General features: G+C 37.4%; 2 protein-coding genes across 2 annotated transcripts; both read right to left on the reverse strand.

Annotated features, from left to right (window-relative positions):
- On the reverse strand, nt 1-5627 carry LOC149300298 (clarin-1-like). The gene is made up of 3 exons (XM_089485451.1): nt 5375-5627; nt 887-1066; nt 1-266 (listed from the first exon to the last, which is right to left on the reverse strand). The coding sequence occupies exons 1-3, from the start codon at nt 5625-5627 to the stop codon at nt 1-3; spliced, it is 699 nt and encodes a 232-aa protein (XP_089341577.1).
- Nucleotides 5628-23635: 18008 nt separating this feature from the next.
- Nucleotides 23636-24604, reverse strand: LOC149300299 (G protein-coupled receptor 171-like). Its single transcript, XM_089485286.1, has one exon. It carries the CDS (start codon nt 24602-24604, stop codon nt 23636-23638), a length of 969 nt encoding a protein of 322 aa, XP_089341412.1.
- Nucleotides 24605-26161: the final 1557 nt, after the last annotated feature.

Consider the following 26161-nt stretch of genomic DNA (forward strand, 5'->3'; position numbering starts at 1 on the left):
TTAATACATTAGGTCAATTGCCCCAGAACTTGTATCAAGATCTTTAGATTTAGTAAAAGGAAAATCAAATCCAGCCAATCGAATTAGAAAGATATTTAAGACGTGCACAAGTGTGCAAACCAGAATGATCCAGAATGAGTTCTCAAAATGTTCGCTCTGAGTTTTGAATATAAACCCTCCTTCTTTATAATTTGCAATTTTCTCTGTCAGATTGTGCATTTTGACTTCCGAAGAGAAGAGGATCAAAACAAGACTGCCGCAGGAAGCTAAAAGAAACCACAAAAGAAGTTCATCAAAATACAATTCTCTTATTTAATCAGTCTAGATTAAACTTCTAGAATTAAATATAATCAGATTAAATTGATTTCATTCTTTCTTTCAACATGAATTTTACTTATAATCATTGATATGTTGTTTCTGTGTTATCGCTTTCCTGTTACAGCGTAATACAGCGGTAGGAAAAACATTTCTGAAATGTACTGGAATTCTCTGTGGATTGCAAATCAGCCAAATCTGACACATTGATGTTTTTCACCTTTGAAATATACTAAATATGTTGAGGGAGACAAACGTTGTTGCATATTTGATTGATTTGTGCTATACATAGTGTCTTAACAAACCGCACTTGACTATGACGTCTATGTTTCATTGTATCTGCTATAGTCAATATTTGCAAAAGTGTTCCTTTTACCTAAGCATATGTGACTTAATTTTTTTGGAATGTAAAGACAAAAGAATGAGGTATAAGCATTTCAAGTTTTATGAAAGTTGAACTCAGCATTTTTACTATACTAATCTAATGAGATGTTTGAAAAACATTGTTTTATTCATATGGCGTTTAGATTATGGATCTACTTGAAGATCAAGCTTCAAGATCCCTACTTACATGACAGGAAGCTCCAGAAATACAATCCAACAGGACCATGGAAAGTCTCATATGGTTTTCCAAAGGCATTGAACATGAAGAAACCGGTTCCCACTAGAGCAAAGACGATGAGTGCTGTGGTGAAGATGACAACACTTACATGTACGCTGGCAGGTATAACTCTCAGCAGATCTGGAAAAACTAGACACATAAACAAGAATATCATCATAATGACAGCCAAAACATGATTATAAGCTCCAACGTACTAATGTATTCACATGGACAGAGTTGGCTACTGAGGACTAAAAAAACACCCTCACACATTTCTATGTCCATAAAGATTATCCCCACTTATTTAGGGTGACATGCTTCCCCCTTATGAACAATGTATATGAATGTATGTATATCACACAAGGATGCACACAGTGACATATTCTGTCCTAGACCATCTACCTAATCAAAACAATGCAGCAGATTGTCCTGTTGGGCGATTAAACGGCCCACTGCAATACTTCTCAATTGGCCAGGTAGCCAGATTAGAGATCTTGCTTGTAACTGACCTAGTTACACTATAGAGGTCAACATCTTACTGACAGCATAGCAATCTTACATGGTGTCATGCTTCCTTCTGAGGCTGAGTGCTTGGATATGATGTCATATGCCGTCACTCAGCAGGAAGGATGTGCAAGCCAAGACCCAACCAAAGTAAACCATTATATGCACCATCTGTGTAGCAGAAGAAGCATTGGACGGTATGCAGGAAAAATGATTTTGGTGCAAAGTTTGAAAACTTCTCTCATCACCCTAGCACCAATGGAGTAATAATACTGATCAACTATTCCATTGTTTGCAATGGTGATAAGGCCTGTTCAAAGGTTCCAAACTTACTAAAATCAATGTTTATACTTAATCCCAATAAAATGTAAATTCAAATAAGGTATTATAGATTCCATACAAAGTATTAATCATAAACAGGTGGTATTCACTGTCTAGTTTGATTTAGGCAACAGACAAACTGTCACAACCAGACTGTGACATAATTTTTACGTGTGCTCCCCACCTGTATACTCATGTATGGTTGATACACTTACGAAGTTTGTATAAACCCACAAAAGGAAATCAGTTACTAATCCACCCAGCATACTATAGGGTATAACCAGGGCCGGCCCGACAATGGAGTCGAGTGGCGCAACCGCTCCAGGCGGCACTCTTGAAGGGGCGGCACTTCGCCGCCCCAAGCCCCTTTTTTTTTTTTTTAAAGCGAAAGAGAGAGAAAGGGGCGCCGCTGTCAGTACCCGCTCGGCGCCCCTCGCTCTCTCCTCTGCGGCTAGTCTCCCTGTTCGGTCTCGGTGCTGGCTTGTAATGCTGAGTGCCGGAAGATTTCCGGCGCTCAGCATTACAAGCCGGCACCGAGACCGAACAGGGAGACTCGCCGCAGGACTGCTGAAAGGCAAGTACAAGAAGGGGGGGGGCAGGGGGGGGAGAGGAAGGCTAGATAAGGGGGGGCGGCAGGGACGGAGGGAGAGGAAGGGTAGATAAGGGGGGGGGCGGCATTTTAAAATTCGCCCCAGGCGGCATTTTGCCTTGGGCCAGCCCTGGGTATAACGCATCCCTAAAAAAAATGTCTGGTGTGATCACAATAATTATATATTTTCCCACAGGTACTTCTAGTGAGGTCAAAGGGTATTTCAGTAGGTGCTTCACTTGACAGGGTAAGCATAATTGCCATGGAACGGTTGCATTTTGGAATAACTTACTATTTGAAATGTAAAATTTATGCAGGTTTCTGTTTAATTATAACTTCATTGATATTCCAAGTCTTTTAACTTATGCATGCACAGATCAATCACATAGCATGGACAGTACTCTCTCTGATTTTATAGGGATGCTGTTTCATTTTATTGGAACTATCCCATGGTGATTTTTTTTAGTTATAGCATCATTAATGTTTTACATGGCACATACAGCAAATTGTTTGATCAAAGTGATTCATCGAAATGACCAGAAAAATGCAATACAGTAAAGTAATTGCATCTTATGTATCAGTGACCTTTGTGAAAACAAATTGCTGACCCAGAAATTGATGGGAAATTGGGCGGGAGTAACACAGGGAGATGGCTTTTCCCACGCTTTTCCCAATTGAAAGAGTCAGCAAATTCCTCTTTAATTAATCGCAATGTACTTATCACAGAGCATGTTGATGATTGTAGTTGCAGAGCCTTCTGTGTACATTTATATAAAATACCATATCCACACACTTCACATTTAATATCTAGTGCCTTGCGGGGTCTAGTGGAGAGCTCACAACATATTTTACCCTGGGATCCTCGATGGTGTCAGTCTGCGGTTGAGTATAGGCAGACTAATTAATTGATCTTATATTAATGTTTGTAATCTCTGTCCATATTATGGCTTCTTATAATAGCTAACCAAAATGAGGAATCTGCACACTCCAAAAGAACCCAGGTGCTTAACTGTGCCAGGAAGGGCCAGTTCTCCAGTAAATACAATAGATAAATAAAGGCTCCAGGCACTCAAGAGTTCCAACGTCAGGCAGATTTATTGGGATAAAGAACAACGTTTCGATCTCGCAATGAGACGTTGGAACTCTTGAGTGCCTGGAGCCTTTATTTATCTATTGGATTTTCTTATAATGGCTAGACCCAGATTTCCATATTCTTGAAAGCAACGTCGGAGGGATTTAATGGTGCTCTTAGATGCTGTTTCCATCAAAGCTCTTCTGACTTTTCTCAAATGTCAAACCAAACTGGTGATTATGTCCCATATAAAAACCAATAGTTTTCAACCACTTTTAGACCATCAGTGGTCTTGTTTTTGAATGAATTCACATTTGTAATGGTTATAACATTTGTTGACCTGTGGTCAGAGCAATATTCAAAATGACCACAGAGACCTAAACATTATCCCAAATTAACCCCAAGGAATAAGCTGGGGCAATTGTGCTATATACGATCAAATAATTTCTATCAGATTTTCTGAACAAAAATGAAAAATGTTTTTAATAATTAATATTCCTACAATTGAATCTTTGTTTTGCAGCTGTCCCCTTGCCTGTTCTGTAGCGTAGTTACTACGTAAAGGGGTTTTGCATGTTGGATCTGTTTGTTACAGATCTTGTGGCATTAACGCAGCTCTGTGCTATATAAAGTTACCAGAAGGCCAGCCTTAGGTGAGTATCTTGTCAAAGAAAACCTGCTTAATAATTCATTTAAGGCTGATGCTAAGAACACCTGCTGTTTACAACCAATGTGAGACAGAACATTGTGTTACGAATACACAATGATAACTGCTCTAGTAATAATGAATCCATACACCAATAGCTTAAGCTTCTCTTACGTCAGAATGTGTATATGGTAACATTTAAGGATCAGTGCGGCAACACTTCCCAAAAACACTTGCTTTTGGGAAACCAGAGAGAGCTTATTGACAATTCATTTTATTAATGATCTTACATATGCTGCCCTAAAACCTAAAATGCCTTATCTAGTGCATTAAGTAGATACATTTGAGCACATTTGTAATTTTATTACTTCCTTGTGAAGTTAATTAATAACATAAAAACAACACAGATACCTTAAAGCTTTACGGCAACCACCTATCAGTGCCTTTTTCTGTGTCACCTGACAATTAACTGTTCCTGGTCGAAATTCTAAATTAGACAAAAATCTACATGATTAAAAGATTATAAAGTTTTGGACATTAAACAGTACAATTAATGATGATCAGTTTGCTTTGGTCGGTGCTGCTGTGAAAATATAAATAACATATATATATATACATATATATATTAAATATATAGGTGAGGCCTAGCAAAGAGGGAAACTTCACCAGGTTCTGTGATCTATATCATGAGATATATATATTAAATGATTATCGCTAAACTGAATTTTAAACCATAAGTATCAAGGTTGTTTCATAAATACTGTAATGTATAGTGCATATCAATTATTGTGAGGGGAAAATGCAAAAGCAAAGTTGCGTCTTTAACACTAAACCATTAACTTATTATTACGTACTGAATTCAACTATGGCCTTTATTCACAAAAAGAAGAGTGTGCATGAATGTTGTGGTTTTGACTCCCTCAATTTATTATTCATTATGAGGGCCAAACTAGCAAGTTTCCCCAGCTAGAAGAGCTGAGCCGTCCTTGCATAATGTATTGTTCAATAGGGGAATAAGTCTCACGGATTTAACTAAGCATTATACAGGACTAGCAAAGCTGTTCCTGCAGCAAAAGTTCACTGGGGCTAGCTCTATATAATATATAGTGAAGTCAAAGAGCTGAAGGAGAACTCTCGTGCAACCTCTCCCTTTAGTGAATACAAACCTAAGTGTTATACAAGGCTAGCTCAGCTCGTTCGCACAGGAGAAGCTCCCTGTAGCTAGACTTTTAAGTTTAACTTTAGAATCTAAATTTATTTTGTGCTTTCAATAGGCATTATTACATTCCTACTAGTGTAAAAATTGAAAACATTCTGGATACTCACATGAAAACTTTGTTGGTCTCCCTCCGAGCCCACACTGTTTTACTCTCTGTCCATAGAACAAGCCATACTGGATTTCCCCAATAAACTTCTCGAGCTCATCCCCGGTAGCGTTGACTAACAAGGCTCCAGTTTTACAGAGAATCGTCGCTTTGATCCACAGCTGGGTTCCAAGGACTGCTGCGATTCCGAGAGCACAAACAAAGCTTAACGTGCCAGCCAGACAAAATATAATTTTCTTCTGCACCTTTGGCATGACTGAGCAATATGTCTTCAATGTCTTCACGCCACACAAAACCTGCCTAGATGATGAAGCTGGCAACTTATCTAGAATGCCATCATCGCATCTGCGAAAGAAAACTGCTTCCACGTTGTAGTTGTTTACAAAAACAGAAAAGCATGTACAAAATAAATTACTGTTGTGGCAGGAACATCCCCATCAGCACAAACATATATCTATCAATGTAAACAGCAATAAATAAATGCAGAACATGCTACTGTGTATCTCTTTCCTGTGACTTGGTCGCAATAGCTCAGGGCGACAGACGGAGCCTCTGTGTAACTTGATGAATGTCTTCTCTCTAGTGAGCTGCATTCTGGCTGATTGGTGGAAGTGACATTTCTAGAAACAAGCAAGGTTCTCATTTTATTAGGATATTTATTGGAAAATAGATACTGATTTCCTAAGAGACCAATAGATCTGTTCTATTAGAAGACCTTGTGTTCATTTATCCATCCATACTAACAGCACTTTCCCTATTCTGCCTTAAGATTTCAAAGTATAATTTAAAGGCAACCCGCCGCGTGAAAATAAAATAAAATCAGTACATTGTGAAAAACCACTGTTTAGCCACATTTATTTCTATAGCTGTAAGAATTGCTTAATTGTGTTTTTTTTTCCTATGCTGAATAATGCAACATTTCCCCAGTCTATAAGCCGACAACTGTGTTTCCATAAGAAAGTCAATTTGCATTCTCCCTGCATCTGAATTTAGCAATGATCCCAGATATAATGTATAGAGTATTCCTTATACAAAAATCCCTTATCCGAAATGATCCAAAATCAGATATTTTTTTCAGAAAAGGGAAGTTCAAATAAGGAATACTCACAACTGAGGGGGGTACAGGAAAGAGGTGTGTGACCTCTCCTGTAGTCAGCGGAACCTTTCCCCCTGCCTCCTATTCGGTTTCTCCCTGCTGTCTGTTTTTCAGGGTTCTCCCCATGGTCCCAGAATGCTTCCGGTCCGTTGTTCAGGCTTTCCCAGAGGAGTTCCGCTCCCTTTTCTTTACCTGAATTCCTCTAGGGAAACTTGAACAATGGATAGGAAGCGCTCTGGGACCGCTGGGAGAACCCTGAACAACAAAGCGGACACAGGTAAGAAGAGAGATCCTTTATCCAAAATTAGTCTTTATCCAAAATACTTCTGGTCCCAAGCATTTCAGATAAGGGATACTCAACCTATATTAATATAATGATCATGGGAGCCAGGTAGACATGCCAGAGCTGTTATTAGTAAATAGCCTTTTTTTTATTGTGTTTCTTATAGAAACATAGCGAACCTATTCAGAAGTTAATTTATATTCTAAAAAATATATAAAAAAAGAAAACAGTTATTTTCTGAGTATGAGCGTATTTCTACGTGCCCGGTAAAGGGAAGACACAGGGGTTGGAAATAGAAGCTTCCAGCATCAGTGGCAGTAGCGCCACTCGATGTGCCAAAAACAAAACAAAAAATCAATCCGAATCAATTTGGTTTGCTGTGCACAAGTCTAATATAAACAATATAAACTTGTCAAAAGCTAAACAAATTAAATATCATCCTATGGATGGTGTTCATAGAAAGCCAGGAACTTGTACTTGCTATGCATGAATTTAGCCTCTGATTTACAATGTCCTCTAAATTCTGTTTCTTCTCTGCTCCGATGTCACATGGGCCATTAATTGAATGTCATTTCTGTTTCTATAGAAACACAAGAAGCTCACTAAACTAATTCATTTATATTTTATGCAATTATAAAGCCTATGGCAATAAAGAAGCACAAACAGATCAGCTTTATCTTATCCATTTTGTATGTGTCAACACGTATGACTTTAAAATTCACCAGTCATGAAAAAAATTGCCAAGGTGGCTCTAAAGAGCTCTAGACCTCTAGACACAGGTAAGTATAACCTTCCAGATAATTTGTGATATCTTCTATTCTCTTTTTTCTATTTGATTTATCTTTTCTTCTACTCACAGTTAGGGAGGTGCTGTGTGGCTTTGTTGACCAGCATATACTGTATATATATATTAGACTTGGGCACCAGGGGGCTCTTCGTGTTCGTGCTCGTCTTCGGGGGGGAAAAAATCTTTGTATTCTGCGAATATTCGCCTGTTCCTGTCTTCTCTTCGGGCGAATATTCGTGGACATTCTTCGTGTTCGGTTTTTCTCCGTTTTCCCGGTTAAGGGGTTAATACGGGGTTAACGCAGCTCTGGCGCCAGGAGTTTAAATGTACGTATGAGCAACTCTATTGGTCGTCAGCAGGGGGCTCGTCTGCCATTGGTTGATGGCAGACGAGCCCCCTGCTGGCGACCAATAGGGTCGCTCGTACAGACTGTTAAACTCCTGGTGCCGTAACTTACCCGGCACATCCCACTGGTCTCCCTCCCTGTTCAATTAGTTAAATGTCCGTACGAGCGACCAATAAAGTTGCTCGTACGGACATTTAACTAATTGAACAGGGAGGGAGACCAGTGGGATGTGCCGGGTAAGTTGCAGCATTGAGGTTTTAAAACCCCAATGCTGCAACTTACCCTGCAGATCCCACTGGCCTCCCTGTTCTATCAGTTAAATGTCCGTACGATCGACCAATAAAGTCGCTTGTACGGACATTTAACCGATAGAACAGGGAGACCAGTGGGATCTCCCGGATAAGTTGCAGCATTGGGGTTAACTTACAATTTACAAAGGCCGTGCGAGTGAGCCTATTGGTCACCTGCAGGGTCTTCCTCTGGCATCAACCAATTGGTTGATGCCAGAAGAGGTCCCTGTAGGCGACCAATAGGCTCATTCGCACTGCCCTGTAACCCGTGACGGCGAACCTGCGGATTTCCACTTCCGGCAACTGCTGCGATGCCGCGAAGACAAGGTAAGTTAGAAGGGGGGGGGGAGAATGGTAGACGAAGACGAAGACGATCACGAAGATCTTCGTGGTGTGTGTCTTCGTCTTCGCCTACGTTTTACCGCCGCTGTCTTCTCTTCGGCGTGTCTTCGGAACGAACACGAAAATGCACTCTTCGTGTTCGTTTTCATGTTCGCCCGAAGACGAATGCACAAGTCTAATATATATATAGGTTTTTGGTTTGTTTTTTTAATTAGCTTATATATAGACTTGTGCATTTGTATTAGGGCGAACATGAAAACGAACACGAAAGGTGCATTTTCGTTGTTCAGCCCGAATACTGAACATGGGGGTGGCAAAACATATACGAAGATGAAGACACACAACACGAAGAATCTTCGTCTTTGTTTACTAATCTCCCTGGTCCCTTCCCCATCTTGCCTACCTTAGCTACGCAGCATCACAGGGGTTAATGAGAGCAGAAATCTGTAGGTCCGACCAATAAAGTCGTTCTTATGGCCCTTCAAGACAGAAAATGCAATTTATCCCCATCAAAACATATATTTTTGAAAATTAGATTATATTAGATTGAGATTATCAGTGTTAAAGGACACCACCTGTGCACATTATCCTTCGGCACTCCCACTGAGTGCAGCAAAAGAGCTTTCCTGCCAATAAACTGCGGGAAGAGGAAGGGCAGTATGATTCTACAGAGGAGCTGCAGCAAGTTCAGCTGGTAAATGGATTTTATTTAATATATAAAATCACATTAATGATTTATTCATGATATTGAAATAAATTAATATTAATGTACTTGCTAATAAATATACATATTTGTATGATAAGACTTTTTGGTGTAGTCTCTGTTCCTAATTTTAGAAATTGTCATTAATTATTAATTGAGCTTCATTCCCATGTCTTCCAATTATGTTATTCTTCTTCTTGGTGCGCCTAACCTGATTCTGCATAAATGTTGAAATTATCATAGTTCCAGTTCTTGATCTTTTGTTCACAGTCAATAACACAAAGTTGTTTATTGCTCTTATAAGAAATCACAAGCCTAAAACAGAAGCTCATATTGTATTTCTGCATGCTAAATGACGTATGACAATTTGAATTCAGGTAAAAAATTTGGAAAGCAGCTAATATTAATAAATGGTAATAGAATGATTATATGCAAAAAGGATATCTAGGTGATTTTAACATTTGATGCATTCAATATTTATATTATCAAAACAGATAATTAATGAATCAGTTGTACATTAAAGAACTATTCATTTGTATTCAATGTCTACACTTGTAAATTGAGCCAGTGTCATCGAAATGGGCCACCTAGTAAAATAATGTAGTGTACACTTTATAAAAAAGAGAGATCCTACAAAAAAACCCAACTTCTCCTATTATCCTTAAAATCTCAATCCTCGACCAGCAGGAGCATCTGCAGAGATTATACCACACAGATAATTCTTTATTTAGCCTTTAAAGGGAATTAATGGAAATGACCATTTCAGTTGATTATAGAAATAGTTTTATCATGAAACTTTCATGTATTGTTCACACACAAATCCCCACCAGATGGCAGTGTAGACAAGTAATACATGCGGTGTCATTGGTGAAATGAAGGTCATAAAAGTTTTTGTGTTTATTTTTCCTCCTCTTATTTCCTAAGACACGATCCTCTAAAATCATGAATAATTGACATGAATGTTAAATGTTTTGGAAAATGTCCAACTGCTCGATGGAGCACTGATCTTACTACTCCTTGTCCTAAAGGCATGTTTATCCCACTGAAACTTTTATTTTGCATTCCTTTCTAACTAAATAAAATACTTTTTAAAAATGTCATTGAACGAATATCTTATTTTCTTCTCTAGCAAGGTGGCATGAAAACCAGATTGCAGGGAGGTTGAAGTTGGAATAGAGAAACACAGAAATCCAGATCCTTTGGATCTAAGTGAAAGGATGTTACAGTGAGCTGGGCCTAATGTCTTCAACTGAAGAATGGGAGATCCAAACAGATATCTGAAAGAGGAGGGAAAGTTAGCGGAGGACAGTAGGGAGTTAAGTGTATGCTTTAGCATGTTGATTAGGACAGATAAAAAAAGAGAACTTGTATGCTCCATTTTACTGTAAATCCAGTTCCCAGGTATGATTAGCATGTGTGTCTAGGTTTATGTGTGAGTGTGTATTTCTGGGTTTGCGTGTCTGCGTGGATATGTTAGCATGTGCGTCTAGGTATATTTGTCTTGTTATGTTAGCATGTTTGTCTGTGTATGTGTGTTGGCATATGCGTGTGTCTGGTTATGTGTCTCTGTCTGGGTTTGTGCGTTTGTCTGGACTTGTGTGTATGTGGGGGGCAATATTTCATCCTTTGACCCTGGCAGCACAGTGTCATGGGCGAGTCCCACCACCAACCACAGGAGGGCACAAGTAGTGTCTCTAACTGCGAAGAGTGGTGTAAGCAGTTACAGAATATCCAAAAAAATCTGAAAAACCAGAAACCAATCTGCCTCTACAGACACACAGTTTCAAAGAAAGAACAGCTCTATTGTCAAACATGAGCAGTTTCAGAGAATTAAACCCTTTATTACCAAGAATGAGCAGTTTTGGAGAATTGATGCCTCAGCTCCTCATATCTGGCAATAGACACGAGTAGTTTCAGAGAATTAACCCCTCAATTACCAGACATTACATACACAGTCACACAGACAAACACTGTGACATACACATATCACACAGTGTGGTTCTAACCTGGCTGGCTGCAGCTTACACTAAGCTGCTTGTGAAGGAGGGACTCAGCTGCTCAGGAGAGGCTTCAGAAATCTCATAAATAAATATATGTCACAATTCAGGTGAATTTTATATTTTCACTTTTATTTTCTTTCTTTTTTATTTATATATAAATTTATTTGGTAAAATAATTTAACTAACATATACATATATTTTTAAATTGTGTTTTTTTGCGCGACACTTTATATATTTATTTATTTATTTTTTGGGAATAGGGGGTATACCTTTAGTGCTCGCAGCATCCACTTATTCTTTTTAGTAGTATTTATATTTTTTGGAGTTATATATATCAGTATACTTTAGCGCTTGATCACTATATAAATTATTTGTAGTTCAGAAATCTCAGCCAATCAGAAGAGCTGAGATGTCTCTCCTGATTAGCTGAGACCTACTTGACTCAGAGCTCTCATTGTCACGGTATTCAGGTGCGTGCCTCCCCTGCTCTGAGAGGACTGGTGAGCGGAGATCTTTGGTTGCGCGGGGGGGGGGGGATCACATGGTCGGCATGATATTATGTAGTGGGGCATGGGTCCATCTGGCTCCCCTGGCAAAGCCACTGACTACTCTTTTTTTACCGACTTTGCCCAATAATTTAGTCCTGCTTTCATTCAAAATCTGTATTATCCTGGAGTTTAGCATACAGAAAAAGAACTTCAACACCTTATTCAAGATAGTAAGAAAAACTAATGGTTGAACATTTCTGCATCTTGTATTATTTCTTACAATAGATCTGTAACATCTGTTTTGGTTATTTTTCAAAAAATATAAACAATTAATGGGAAGATGGGGCCTTTAATTTTCAGCTTCTACTTTATTTTTAGTTATGGCAGGCAACCTTTAACCTTCTAGCTGTTAGTGAACTTAAACTCACATTATCCTTGGTCATCCCCTGTATTTAAAGTAGGGAGGCTGTTGGCTTTTATTCCGAGGTTTAAATGTCTGTTCTTTCTCCCATGACAGCTATATTTTTTTGTGGAAAGTGTAATGTCAAAGCTTGCCTTTATTGGCACTCTAACTGAAGAAATACAGTGTGCTGTATGTCTTATATATATTTAAATTCCGACTATTTTTCATAAATATTATTACATTTTGGGCATAATCAGATTAATATAGCACATTGTTCTATAAATATATACATTCACAATTTAAATATTTTGAAATACAGAGACTGTACATATACCATATCAGTAGATTTTTCATAAATTCTACAAGGCATGTAGAATAAATTCTGTAGGCGTTTTATGCAGTTTGTACGATGGTTGCCTTTTTTGTTACTGTTTCTAAAGGCAAGTGTTTAATATCATTGGTACAATCTCATTATTCTATATTTCATTTGAAATACAATATTACAGATCTGTTGCAGTATGAGAGTGAGCTTTTTCTGCTGATATTTATTCATTTAATTTAGTAGCTTGTTGTGTCATTTGGCGTACATAGAAAAAAAGAATTTGACATCAGAAAAAAACATTTGGCCCATCTAGCCTGCTTATTTTTCCTGCTGTAAAGGCCCAAACCTTATTCATTCCTCAGTCTTAGATTCAGAATAGCTTTATGCCTATCCCACGCATGTTTAAATTCCCTTACTGTTTTAATATCTACCGCTTCTGAATGGAGGCTATTCCACTTATCTACCACCGTCTGTAATATCGACCACCTTCTGACCAATGTGTGTAAATGTAATCCCCTCTTTTACTGAAACAGCATCAGAGGTCTGTGTAGACATGCATATTAAAGTACTTTATATGTTTACAAGCAGTCAATCAGTGACAAGAACGCAGGATCAATAAGAGATATTTACATAAATGTGCATTTGTACCTATTAACCCATAGTATACCTAATGCAAATGAACAACATTTGTATTATACTGTATATTATAACATTTTATATATCATATTCTTGTCTTATGCCACACTGTTTTTGTTACATTTGAACTTTTGGGTTAGGGGACAAGGTATTTGGTTGCCTATTAAACTTTTTAATTATTTTTTAGACTAGCGATCCCAAATCTCTTGTAAACAGGTGGTACCCCACATACCCCTTATAATGTTATGGTGGCATCACTGAGGTTTATTTAATTACTCTTTTTTAAAACCTATGTTTCTCCATCTTTTGACTCTTGACTTTTACCACATTGCTGGTGACCGCATTTAGTGATTGCAGTACCTATGATCAGCCTGCAGGGAGTCATCAGAGGCCCCAGCAGGGTCTGTAAACATTCTTTCCAGTGGCATCCGCATTAATGTCGCAGCAGAGAATGTCCAAACAGAAGTTCAAGCATTCTCCATTATCTAAGTATCACTTGTGACATTACACTGGATCTGTCAGCACTGAGCCATTCCTGGTGCTGATCAATACCCCCAACCTCCCTATGTGACAGTTTTTTTCAGGGAATGCTTAACTGGTATGTGACATTAAAGCAGACAGGAACTGTTAGGTGGTTAGATGTTTGCTGTAGAAATGACCAAGGTTTATTATTGTGGTAGAAAGCAGACTTGATTGAACAGTATGTTTAAATGAGCTACACATTGTATGCATATGGTTAGGGATATATAATATAAGTGTGCCAAAGGCCCTTCTCACAGGCAGTGCCTTGGCTTTAAAGTATTTGGTGTCCTTGTAGGCACTGTATAGAACCATAGTGCTTTAGTTCCAAACCTGTTTGCATGAACACGAACCTATGACAGGGAGAGGGCTGAGGACTGAGGGTTCTATTTGTCTGGTTAAGGTGATTATAGTAAATAAACACATTTTCTAGCTCATATTTTCATAAATGGGTGCATTGTAAAGGACTTAACACTGCAAATCTGCTAATGAATGGGGTCAGGGGCAATAGGCTCCTGAGCTGGTTAATTTTGATGATTTTGGGCCAAAAGCACAATCTTATTTCTCAATTTCTGTTTTGTGCAGTTTTACACATAGCAAGAAAGAAAAAGGTCAGGCAAAAGGTATCCAAAATCTAAATAATGCAAATCAACCAGCTGTTTATGATAAATAACGTGTTGAGAGCTCCATATATTTTCCTTGAATTCTAAAACTATTAATGGAGTATGGGAATAGCCTCACTGACCTATGCATCTTGTATGGTTATTTATTTATTGTTTTAATTTAACATTCTGTATTACATATAGCAACCAATGTCTCTAGACTTACAGGATTTGTGGCACCATTTATGTCACATCTGGGCTCCCCTGTTTTTCTTTTTAAATATATGTTTTGTTATATAGCCTGTTCATGTGGTTTCTTGGTGAAGTGGACAGTACTCTATGGTGAGTAATTTGTCAGTAGTCGGTTTAAGTCACTTTATTACTAGGTGTAATGATTCATGTGAAGACAGATGCTACGACATGGCCAAAACTTCTGTGTAGAAGGAAGGCATCTGCCCATGTGGCAAAAAATGGGGGTGTGCTTGAGCTGCCTGGTAGCGGTAGGTATGTGCCTCCTTCCCCCTTTGAAAGTGGATTTGACATTAGTAAGAGACAGGGCCTCTGGTGTTGGCCCAGGCATCAAGGGCCTTGGTTTATAACTTTGTTCTAGTGTTCACAGTTACTGGTAGAGTGTTCACCTGCAACACCTGCCTTTCCTTTTCAATTAAGTAGTCATGTGCCATGAAGACTTGGATCAAGATTAGGTGATAACATTCTACATGCCAACCAGGGGAGGGCTGGCAGCCTAAGGCCTGGGGGGCAAGTCAAGTGAAGTGGCTCCGCCCCCTCGCACTCACCTTTCACCCCTCACGCTGCTCCCATCACTATGCGGCCATCAGACTGCTGGAAAACTTATCTAAACGGCCGCTGGGTGCTGATGCCACCGGCCGGAGCTACTTTAATCCTTTTTTTTATTTATTTAATATGCCGGATCGGCTTGCCATATTAAAAATAAATAAATAAATAAAGTATTAAAGTAGCGCCGGCCGGCAGCATCAGCACTGTTAGAATATTCTTTGTCTTGAATATCTAAGCTTCTCCAGTGATCAAACAGCAATCAAGACCACAGCTTCTATGTCTTATTAATAAGGTTTATTCGATAACAAATTATCAATTCATACAATACCAATGCTGGAACAAATGTTGATAAAAGGTACTGTAGGCTAAGTATCTTGGTGAGATGAAGATGAGAGCGTGGAAAGAGCGTGGAAAGAGACCTTGTCCTTGTAGTCATGCCAATTTATACCCCTTTACATTTGGTTAGGGTATACGTAAAGGAATCCTATTGGAACAGTAATAGGATACACCGGCATTCCACAGAAGACCCTCTAAACTACGTCACTTAATTGATACCATATGTTCCTAGCACTCAAGTTGCATTCAGGCCTAAAATGTGCAGAACAAAATAAAAGTATAAAAATGATTTCTTACACTTCCCCCTGTTTATGGTTATGTACCATAAATAAATGTTTGCTGTCCATTCATACAACATTCGTATCACATTCATATCACATTCAGTGAGTGCAGGAAGATATGTAAACGATAATATTATAAAAAAGAATCTGTGGAAGACTGATGCATCCTACGTCTTAAAGTTTCCCTTAATATCATCTCTCCTTGCTTTATCTTTTCTCGAATAGTTAAATATGATTTTCTTATTCTACATAATAAACATATTTGAAAAATAATACATATAAAAGACACAAATAAAACAATAATAAATGGATGTAACAAAACATTGGTGATAGCGGAGCCAACAGATGATTTTGCCATAATTTCTGTTGACTTAGCAAAGTTTTTCCACCAAGATGTACCTGAGACTATTGACCATTCATGTTCTATGTTTTTGAGTTTACCTTGCTCATGTTGAAATACAATCTGTGCTTCTTTTAATTGTTTTTGCAAGACATTTAAAAATCCTACATCTTTCCTTATCTCATTTGCCCACTTTTGCCATGGAAATTCACTTACTTGTGATAAATTAAACTGTAGTGGCAAAACATTTAATTTTTGAGAATTAATTTGAGAAACATTAATCTGAGTTCCATATATATAGATTGCTATTGGATCGCCATCAATACAATACAGACCTTTCGATAATATTTCTGTATGCGTACATTTAGGAAACATTGCTTTAATCAATTCCCCATTAGACATTACCTGTACACATACTCTACCTTTCTCTATAGGCGTTACAAGATCGTTAGATGTTTTCACACTTTGAATTGTACCTGAACATGAGCTCTGGTTATGAAAACATGAATGATATACAGTTTCAGCTTGATAAGACAAACAAATAATTTTGGACACAAAATGTAAACATGCAGACAAATCTAACTGTTCCGGTTCTGACATATCTGTGGAAAAAACAAAATCAGGATACTCTAATTTATAAAATAATAATTGTGTACTACTGACAGGTACTCCCAATACTCTCATAGGAAACAATGTTTCTTCTTTATCTGCCATAGGTATTAAACATGTACCTTCACATACATTATTACTGCATCCTATTACTATACTCAATAAAGCTACTTTGTTTATGATATGTTCCCAAAACCCAAATTTATCATCTTGTGTGTAGGTCCCTTTAGTCCAACTAAATAAATGTTTAGGCCCTATCGTAACATTTAACCTCACATTACTTTGTCTAGTGACGTTAATTCTAATGTTACAAACTAATAAGTACCCTTTCATTACACCAAAACACACATGACCATTAAAATCATCAATTTCTCTTTTCTTCTTAATTATGTCTGGGAACCCTTGAGTATTGTTAAATTGTCTATAAATTGGTTGTCAAATCTGTAGATCTTCAATTTGTGGATCCTCCTTAAAACAGTCAATCATCAGTATGGTCGCCGTCAGAACTGCGAGAAACAAAAAGGGTTGTCTCTTGTTGAATGTCAGATGTCTTTGCCATGATAGACTTTTTAATAATTTGCATTGTCCATTCGATTCTTACATACAACCTAAAAAACACAACAGATATGCAGCATCAAAATCTTAGCTGATACAAAACCTTTATTATTGTAGCACCTCACTATAAAACATGATGTAATGTTCTAATATGATTCTTAAGAAATTGTTTAAAATGATTAACATTAAAGACCGCATCATTTTATCAAATAACCAAATAGCAAATTATAACACATGAATTTGGATCATGAGATGAATTTAAGAATATGGACAATAGTAAATAATTAATACTTCAATTGATTACGGAAAAACATATTTGATCAATACAATACAATACATAGTAATCCTTTTTAGTCATGACGCAAAACCCTGTTCTCATGAACTAAATTAAGGTTTTGAATCAACCTGAGAAGCAAGAAAGGAAATATCCCTAACTTGTACTTCTGCAAATGATGGACACTATGTAGTTGCAGTTTAACATGTACAACATATAACATTACAGGATCTTAACTTACAGAATAAAACAAAACACAAAACTTTAACATATAACACATCTGATGTTCATATAGTTTTTCTTATAAATAAATTAACTTATTCAAAACATCTTCATAGAAGACAGAGTGCAGGGATACAGTACGAATTAGAGTTAATTGCTATACTAGCTATACTGAATCAACATAGATCTACGTATTATAGCTCTCGCGACACTTACAACAAACATACTCCTGTGTAGTTCCTGTATTAGGTAAATCTTCTTTATTAACTTCAATCTCCCTGATTTCTCTAATGAGTGGTGCATATGGAGATTCTCTCTGTGATGTAGTGTGTACTGGATTCCTTCTATCTATTTGGTCAGACGTGTGAATAAATCCATTTGATTTCCCTTGTCCTTTACATTGCATATCATAAAAAAGTTTACGACATTGTTTTTTAATGTGACCTGGTTTGTTACAATAGAAACACTGTATAGGTTCTTTGTTCCAAATCCTTTGTCCCCTGGGAGCCAACATGTGGTTCCTTTTAAACTCCTGAGGAGGGGAAGGGGGATGAAAGGAATTAACCCTTTCCTTTCTGTGTGTGTAAAAACTTTTGTTAATAGCAGCCACATTCATTTTAACCTTTTCATTTTTGCGTTCCCTTCTGATTTTATCAATAAACGCAGCAGCAGCCTCAAGTGTTTGCATATCCGAAGCAATTGCAATACTAGTAGGATCCAAATATTTAAACTTTTTAACAAACACTTGTATCATAGAAGCAGGACATTCATCATCAGAAATTTTAAAAACTATTCTATATGCCTGCTCAAATCTTAACAAAAAAGAAAATGGATCCTCTGAAATTGTAGGTTTCAGGTTTTCTAGTATGTCAAGTGTTGGATTTTCATTTCCAGTTGTAAACTTAATCAACTGTTGGAGTCTATCCTTATCTGTTCCATGGATGATTTCATCATCCTCCACTATAGGAGTACTTATTGGAGCTACTAATCTTCTACTCATGTATGTAGGCAACCATATTTTAAATAATCTGTTTCGTTGTTCATTAGCCAAATTATGCTTCTCTGTATTCGATTCAAATACATCTGCATTACCAAATGCATCCAAATTAGAATTATACGGCGGTATTTCTTTAAGTAATTTCATTAATTCGCTTTGTATCTGTAATTTTAATTTTGCTGCTTTATTTCTAAGCTTCTTCCTTTGCAGTTCCTGTTCTGAACTGACCTCTGGTTCATCCTCTACATTTTCTGGAATTAAGCTGTGTCTTTGTCTATCTCCCCTTGTAATTACACAAACTTGTTTCAAATCTTTCTGCAATTTTGTAATTAACAAATTCTTAATTTCTAAGCAATCCGACAAATCAGAAATCTCTTCAGTTAATAAATCACATTTAGGACATTCCTTTTCTATTGCACACACATTGTGCATCTCATTTTTAACCATGTCACTACTCTGTGAATTACTTTGACTAACATCATTATTAGTCAGATTAACACCACCATCAAGTAATGTATTAAAAATCTTAATCATTTTCATTACGTTTCTCAACTTTTGTTTCTCCTTATTCACAGAAAATATCTTTTTGTCTATCTTCTTATTTGCATCTTCACATTGACGCCATAAATCATGCCACAAAGCTGAATCACTAGCCGTATAAGGAACAAACGTAAATTCAAGTTTACTTCCGGAAGACAAAGTATTAATAAAATCCATACTTACCGTAGATCAGTTGCTTGCTCAATCTGCTCTCACTACGATACACGGTTCTGGAATGCTCTTGCTTCTCACCACGTGGTCTGGTAATGGTCTGGTAGTGTCGAATTACACTTTCTTCTGATCACACTGCTAGGTTTTTTGTTTTTTTTTAGTCAGAGGATCTCTTTGATCTCTTCAGACAACTGCACACTATCCCCCCTTTGTCGGAAGAGGAAAAGTAAAAAACAAACGTGCAGTAAAGGCTCGCCGTAGAAAACTGACTAAAGACTGGCTGGCTCGTCAATTTGTTAGAATATTCTTTGTCTTGAATATCTAAGCTTCTCCAGTGATCAAACAGCAATCAAGACCACAGCTTCTATGTCTTATTAATAAGGTTTATTCGATAACAAATTATCAATTCATACAATACCAATGCTGGAACAAATGTTGATAAAAGGTACTGTAGGCTAAGTATCTTGGTGAGATGAAGATGAGAGCGTGGAAAGAGCGTGGAAAGAGACCTTGTCCTTGTAGTCATGCCAATTTATACCCCTTTACATTTGGTTAGGGTATACGTAAAGGAATCCTATTGGAACAGTAATAGGATACACCGGCATTCCACAGAAGACCCTCTAAACTACGTCACTTAATTGATACCATATGTTCCTAGCACTCAAGTTGCATTCAGGCCTAAAATGTGCAGAACAAAATAAAAGTATAAAAATGATTTCTTACAAGCACACAGCGGCCGTTTAGATTCGATTTCCAACAATCTGATGGCCGCATAGTGATGGGAGCAGCGTGAGGGGTGAAAGGTGAGTGCGAGGGGGCGGAGCTTTCACCCCTCACGCTGCTCCCATCACTTGGCGGCCATCGCATACGGCCGCTGGGTGCTGATGCCGCCGGCCGGCGCTGCTTTAATACTATTTTTTTTTCATTTAATAGCCGATCCAGCTTGCCATATTAAATTTTTTTAAAAAAGTATTAAAGTAGCGCCGGCCGGCGGCATCAGCACCCAGCGGCCGTTTAGATTATATTTCGGGCGGCCTGGGGGGCACTTGCCCCCCGGCCCAGCCCGCCCCCGATGCCAACAGTGGGGAATCTAGTTGGAGGCACTAGCATAGTAGTCAAAATAGCAGGATGACATGTCGTTGAAAGCTAAGCAAAAAGAGGAACAGCAACAACCAGAGCATCGAAACTGGAGCAAGAAGGAACCGAAACCATAAATGGTAGACAAGGACTCAAATGTAGACTAACACCTGAGAACTGCATAGCCATGGACGCAGTAACGCTAGCGTCTCACCCAGAACCCTACTACAACACTTGAATGTTAGTTAAGGGATCTCTGTGTTGCTTTGAAACACAGATTTATCTGAGGAAGAATCCAGAAGGAGCAGGTTACTTCCATATTCCTCATCAGCTAAACTAGCAGAATTGCCCAATTTATAAAAATAAAGTGGTTAGATGGTCAGTTACGATTAGTAGGAGGTAGACCTCATAGAGTTTGAATCCAAGGAAGAAATGCTGCAAGCAGTAGCTATAGAAACCTTACAATGGGTCATTTGGCTTGGATATATCCTTTGTTATCCCCTGTTTTAAGTATTTATCAGAGCATGTTACCTGTGTAGGAAAATGCTGATGGTTTAGATAAGTATTCTCTATCTATACTTCATCTAAAACCCAAGTGTATGTTTCTGAATTTCTTGTAGTAAATGCATGTGCAGCATTTATGCTTCCATGTTTTTTCCATAATGTCTTGATTGTAATAAAAATAAGTTTATCAAAAACACAAATTGTTAGTGTTTTGCCTCCCCTGCTTTTTTCCCACTATTCATTATTAGTGGGAGTATGAGATCATTTTAAATTTTAGTGTTGTTTTGATTTAAATCCTGAGTTGTAATTAGTTATTTCTGCAGAATGTCTGAAGAGTTACTAACTTTAGGCATGTGACATAGTATTTGATCTTGTAGGGGGATTTGCAGCTTATTATTGTAAACATTGGAAATCTAAAAACAATTCATCATTCATCCACTTTTAATACTAGAAATGAAAGGGAATTTTGTTTTGGGTTACATTGTAACCCCACTGGAAATAGAACATGTTGAATGTAAACAAAGCCTAATATCCAAAGTTTTAGATGATGTGCTTTCACTGCAATGATTTACAAACAGTGTGTTAAAAACGGAATAGGAAATTGTCAATTTTATTATGCAGACATGGGAAAAAAAAAATGTTTACCTACAGCACCAGGATTAGAAACATGCCCAGAAATCTTAATTTTATGTATGCAAGAACTGTGGGAACTAATGATCCATATTTCAACAAAGGGCACCTTTTATACCTGGACAGTTTTTACTGTGAGTTGTGTTATTTAAATTATTATGTTGGACACTGTAGTATGTGGCACTATATGCCAAAGTAGGAGAGGGTTCAAAAACAACTTGTAGATGCTAGGAGTAAACGGGACAAATATACAGCTTCACAGTAATTTATAAAGATAAAAAGAGGATGCCCTTTGACTACAATCCTCAATAAGACAACATTACATATCCTGTCATGACAGCGGGTACTGGGTTCTAAGTTTGGACAGGTCTATTTATTTAATAATGTCTGATTTTTCTCTAAATTACTTTATATGTTACATCTGATTTTATTCATATCATTATACATTCATAATTTTAATCTGTGGAAGTCTGGTGCTAGGATGTTTGCCACCTTAGGCAAAACCTCATTTTGCTGCCCCCTTGGCTCTGCCCCTTATATCCTGCCCCCTTGTACCCCGTCCACTCTAGTCTTCCAAAATGGAGGGACTGGAGCCAGGAACCTGAAGGACTTATATACACTACTGTTCAAAAGTGTGGGATCACTTTGAAATGTCCTTTTTTTTTTTAAAGCACATTTTCATTAAAACAACATAGAATGGATGAGAAATAGAGTGCAGATGCTGTTGCAAATGACTATTGCTGGTAATGGCTGATTGTTAATGGAATATTCTCATAGCTGTAGAGAGGTGCTTTATCACTCTATCATTTCTATGTTCCAATGACACACTGTGTTCGCTAATCTAAGTTTAAGTTAAAATGGCTAATTGAGGATTAGGAAACCCTTTTCGGTTTGGAGGATCAGGAGAGAGGACATTATCAGAAGCGCCGTGAGTTTCATGGAAATTTGCGTCACCTCTGTGTCCCCAGTTGATCTGGCTCTAGGCCAGCTTCTACCATGCATATAGGATAGGGCCAGCCCGTAATCTGGGATGTGCTAGATTCCGTACACAAATAGGAAGTTGCTATGACCCTACTACTTTGAGCTACAGAGTTTTGGCCTGTCGTGAGAAGTTGTTACTACAAGAAATACAGAAACATAACACACTTCTCCACTCTGGTGAGTGCCTTTGATGTGTTTTCAGGGGGGTGGATGTGTGACAGTAAAATGAAAATCTAGTTTTTAAAAACTCTCTTCTTACTCATATGTTTGGGAAGTGTTTATGTACAAGTGCCAAAAAGCGCAACTATGAATATCTGAAACTTGAGTGGGTGACAGTATTTCACAAACAGAAAAATAAAGTAAACATACATATGAATTATAAAGCCTTTACCATTTTCAAATCTTCTTTTAAATGTTACCGAGCATATCCTTCCTGTGTGCTTTTGTTGGGGAGACATAGAAGTCCATTCAGTAATGGTCAAGTTCGCTGATGACAATTTGTTTACATAAACAGTGAGGTTTGACCACTAAAGGGAGAGTTGTCGGGAGAGTTGTAGTTTTAACTAACTCACTTAACTATTTATAACAAAGACCCAACACTGTCAGATACCACCAGCTAGAAATTCAAGTTGAACAATGCATAATTCAAGGTGTGATGAGACTAAAGTATTCTCTAACAGATCTAACTACACAGGGACAGCCAGGCTCTTTCTGCCGCAAAATGTATAGGGAAGTCAATGACTTGAAGTGTCAACTCTCTTGAAAACCCCCAAATAAAATTTTCTCATATCATTTCACTATATGGTGCAAAAAAAATAGTGAAAGCAAATTGGTGTGTTACCTCTTTACTTTGAGAAAACATTAGCTTTGGATGCTAATTTCTAATAACACGGTGATCCTTTTTTTATCTTTTTTTTTCTGTAAAATAATTTTTATGTTTTATTTTCAATATATATCCATTCCACTCCAAAAACTGGCAATTGGGGTTCACAAATATTTAGATCCTTAACATATTTTATCCAATTTAAGATGAGGCTCTTACATCACCTCTCCTGTGGAAGTCATTTGAGTCTTTTGAAACAATTGCTTGAAGAAGCCAGCATTCTAAGAATAACAACTCGGAGGTATTGTTATACAGGTGTCTCACAAGCATTTTCTTCCCCATTATTGGTTATCACTTGTTTTTTTAGGGAAAATGTCTTGCTGATTTTAGCTCTAAATGTTTTAGAAAAATAAAAATAAAGAATAGGGTCAAAACACAAATTTGAGACTGAAAGCAGCAGAGTTGACTCTTTGGCGTAGAAGAGCGTCTGCTTTAGGCTGCAGTCTGTTATAACATCACTTTGGCTCAATGTGTATGGAATCCGAACAATATGATAGGGAAGGAAACAAACAATGTATCCAGCTGTCACAAGGAATATCTTTATTAAGGATTCTTTGATGGTGAGAAACTCCTCACAATCCCTGTTCTTGTAGAGTCTTTTAATGGTAAGAAAATTTGAGATCAGAATTATACAAGAACAGTTGAAAAAAATGGCAATACTGATAAAGTTTGAAAGGACATGCCAGTCCCTTCCGATCTTTTGTTTAAAGTCTATACACCCAACTGTTTCTCTTTCTGGTATATCATTTATGGGGATCAACATGTTTGGAACCATTATGGACAGCACCAAAGCCCAAACTACTGTCGAGATCATTCTAGCAAATCCTTTCTTTTGTATTTGGTACACTTTAATACTGTGCATTGTTTGAAGGCACCGATCCATACTGACAAATCCCAGAAATAAAATGGAAATATACATGTTGATATAGATGATACACGCTGTAACCTGACAGTGAAAGATTTTTAGCTTCCATGGTGCAACACCCAGGTCAACAGCTATCTTGAAAGGCAGTGCTAGAGTTAGGAGGAAATCAGCGACTAGTAAATTAATGAGGTAGATGCTGGTACATTTCTGGTTGTTGTCTTTCCTTGTGAATGCCCATAACGCAAAGCTGCTGCCTAAAAATCCAACCATGAAAATGAAGTAGTAGAAGTATGTAAAGGGTTCCAAGTTTCTGTTCACATTGCAGACCAGGTACGATGTGTTTAAAGACATGGTTAATGGCTTTGTGTTTAGCAGCCTTGGTAACCTGAAATAGTAAAGACAGAACAGTTATTTCTGATGATATGCGAACTGCTGAAGAAAGTGATAGATTTTAATGCCAATATACCATATACCACTGGAAAAGAAAAAAAGAAACATGACGGGGAATGTCATTAATCTACATCGGTGATTCACTTTCCTACGGCAAACAATATTATTCTGAAGATATTTAAATACAAACAAATTACGTTTCTGCAGACTCTTAAGTATATAAATAGAGTAAGCAACAGGAAAGCATATTTATGTACAAATGTGCCATTAAAGTATCTGCCGCAAAACTATTGTAGTTTTCTCTCCACTCTTTCTCTGCTTTCCCCCCATTTCCCCTGCCCTTTAAATGGATCTCCCTGCTCCAGCAACAACCACAATGCAGGCAAAAACCACAAACTCAATCTTATTTAGACAGCTGTAACTGACTACCTAATAAATGATTGACATTCGTAACCCTACATAAAGTAAAAGTAATGTAAAAGCTTTGAGATAACAATTCACTTCCACACTTTTCCAGTTTCCTGCGGTTACTAAGTCCTTTTACTTGTTTGCTAGGTTTACATTTATAAACATTTAAATGTATCTTTTTTTTTATTTTAGATGTGTACTTATTTGGTGTGTTTATATCATGTGTGCACGTCTTGTTACCGCAGTAACTGTGTGATCAGTGAAAGTGCAGGTAATATTACTTACTTTCATTATTAAAGCACGCACAGTGAATTCTGTTACGCTGCTCTGTATATTAGACTTATAAAAGTCTTCTTGTGCAAGTAAAACGATTCACTCATTTTTCTGTTCATTAAACGGTCTTAAATATGCATTCATACGTATGGACACGATAACGCCCAAAGTTAAAGCCATGCAATGAGTAAGATCTTAGTCTTTAAAGCAGAAAAAATAGGCAGATTATTTGGGCTAAATGGTTCTTATCTGCTGTCAAATTCAATGTTTCTTTGTAATATTTTACCTGTAATTCCTATGGCTGTTTTAGGGAAATCTGCAATTTTCAAATATATCTTAAGGCTGTTATTAGCAGATTTCACATTTGTTATTAGCTAATATTGCAAACATTTATCCACTACAAATCCAATGTGCATTAACCTCTATAAAAAAGAGCAAAAATCATCAGAAATGAGGGCACGGTACCTTGATTTATTGTTGCTCAAGATCTTCTAAAAATGTAACCTAAAAGCAGACATGTTGGGCTTATACATCAGATAAATGACTCCCCCCTTTCCTTTCGGGTAAACAGACAGCTCTGTGGTATCAGTGGTTTTTTTCTATACGTCAATTGACGTTGTAGAAACTAAAACTCCCTCCCCACCACTTTGTGCCCTTTGTAAAAAACATTACATATATATATGATCTTTACCTATATTGTTCACTTATACATATAAACATGATGTAGACCATTGTACAGACTTTTAAAAAAAATTTTCTTTAAGCAGTTCTGCTAATTTCACACAGATGTTTAATGAACAATAATGATAATAATTAGATATAACATTTTGATGCCTT

The sequence above is a fragment of the Sceloporus occidentalis genome, unplaced genomic scaffold (assembly GCF_023333645.1).
Source record: "Sceloporus occidentalis isolate IW3139 unplaced genomic scaffold, rSceOcc1.0.p SCAF_25, whole genome shotgun sequence".
NCBI lineage: Eukaryota > Metazoa > Chordata > Lepidosauria > Squamata > Phrynosomatidae > Sceloporus > Sceloporus occidentalis.